Consider the following 1,830-nt stretch of genomic DNA (forward strand, 5'->3'; position numbering starts at 1 on the left):
GGGGGGGGGTGTGGGGGGGGGGGGGGGGGGGGGGGGGGGGGGGGGTTAACCCCCCCCCGAGGGGGGAACGGATGGCCGGGGGTGGGTAAAGGGGGGACGGGGGTGGGTGAGGATCTGTGACAGTATGTCCTTCACACCTTCTCTCATAATCCTGCTGCAGTGAATAATGTGAAAGAAGCTTTGTCACTGGATCCAAAAAGTTTTGAGAGCAGGTTTGGCCGACAGAAACCTCGCCTGGACGCCCCGGTGATATTTCATTGTCAGCTCGGATGGAGAGGAGCAAATGCAACTGGAATGGCCAGAGAAATGGGTTACAGCAGGTAAACCCAACGAGGGGAACAATTGTGCAGGCACTTAGATACAGAGTAAAGCTCCCTCTACACTGTCCCCCCATCAAACACTCCCAGGACAGGGACAGCACGGGGTTAGATACAGAGTAAAGCTCCCTCTACACTGTCCCCCCATCAAACACTCCCAGGGCAGGGACAGCACAGGGTTAGATACAGAGTAAAGCTCCCTCTACACTGTCCCCCCATCAAACACTCCCAGGACAGGGACAGCACGGGGTTAGATACAGAGTAAAGCTCCCTCTACACTGTTTTATTTCTGGTTGTTTATTTTCAGGGCCCAGAATTTGAAAGGTGGATTTGGTGAGTGGGACAGTCACACAGCACAATGAAGGGTCTCAGCGAACGTGGACACTGTGAAACTGGATGACCATTACTGTCCACTCCATGATCCTTGACCTTACACTGACCTTTGACCCCCGTCCCATTTGTCCAACTTTAAGACTTTGCCCGGTGCTCAGATCCAGATCCCAAGCCACCTTCTGTACCGTCGTAGAGCCATACAGCGCGGAAACAGTCCTACCAGCCCATGTTGACCATAATCCCAGACTAACCCATTCCCACCTGCCTGTTCCTGGCCCAGATCCCTCCAAACCTTTCCTGTTCACGTACTTGTCCGAATGGAAACGTTGCCATTGTATCCACATCCCCCACTTCTTCTGAAAGTTCATTCCACACACGAACCGCTCTCTGTATAAAATGATTGCCCCTCATGTCCTTTTTAAAATCTTTCTCCTGTCACCTTGAAAGTATGCTCCCTAGTTTTGACGTCCCCCACCCTATGGAAAGCACCTGCCTTTCACCTTATCCATTACCCCTCATAACCCTATAAACTGCTATAAGGTCACTTTTCAACTTCCTACCCTCCAGTGAAAAAAGGTCCCAGCCTCTCTCCATAAACCCTCCATTCCCGGCAACATCCTGGTGAATCTCTTCTGAGCCCTCTCCAGGTTAATAATATCCTTCCTATAACAGGGAGACTGGAATTGGACACAGTGCTCCAGAAGAGGCCTCACCAACGTCCTGTACGACCTCAACATGACGTCCCAACTCCTACACTCAAAGGTTTGAGCAATGAAGGCAAGCGTGCTAAACACCCTCTTAACCCCGCCGTCTACATGGGAGGCAAACTTCAAAGAATTATGTACCCGAACCCCTGGGTCTCTTTGTTCTACAACACTACCCAAGGCCCAATTTTTAATTGTATAAGCCCTGGTCTTATTTGTTTTGTCAAAATGCAATACCTCAAATTGAATTGAACACCCACGAAGGGCCTGTCCTGTACTGTATGCTTCAATGACATGAACCCCCAAGCTGGTTTTGAGCTTCATCTCCTGAAAGTTGAAACAACGCCAGCCTTGCCCTGCCCCAATCAACGTGTTCGCAAAGTCCCAAATGGACCGGGGTGTTGACACCGTTTCAGTCACATCATCCCATTGTTTTGTGCTGTGTATTCCCGTCTCACTGTCTCTTGTAGAAACTG

General features: G+C 50.6%; 1 protein-coding gene across 2 annotated transcripts in view; it reads left to right on the top strand.

The window, feature by feature from the left end:
- Positions 1-1,276, top strand: part of LOC109926314 (thiosulfate:glutathione sulfurtransferase-like) — an 11,708-nt gene extending 10,432 nt beyond the window's left edge. For both annotated transcript variants that reach the window (XM_048620849.1, XM_048620850.1), the window contains exons 3-4: positions 161-320; positions 625-1,276. In XM_048620849.1, coding sequence (XP_048476806.1) covers positions 161-320; positions 625-679 — 215 coding nt within the window. In that variant the 3' untranslated portion in view covers positions 680-1,276. The remainder of the gene's footprint in view (positions 1-160; positions 321-624) is intronic.
- Positions 1,277-1,830: the final 554 nt, after the last annotated feature.

The sequence above is a fragment of the Rhincodon typus genome, chromosome 48, assembly GCF_021869965.1.
Source record: "Rhincodon typus isolate 14 chromosome 48, sRhiTyp1.1, whole genome shotgun sequence".
NCBI lineage: Eukaryota > Metazoa > Chordata > Chondrichthyes > Orectolobiformes > Rhincodontidae > Rhincodon > Rhincodon typus.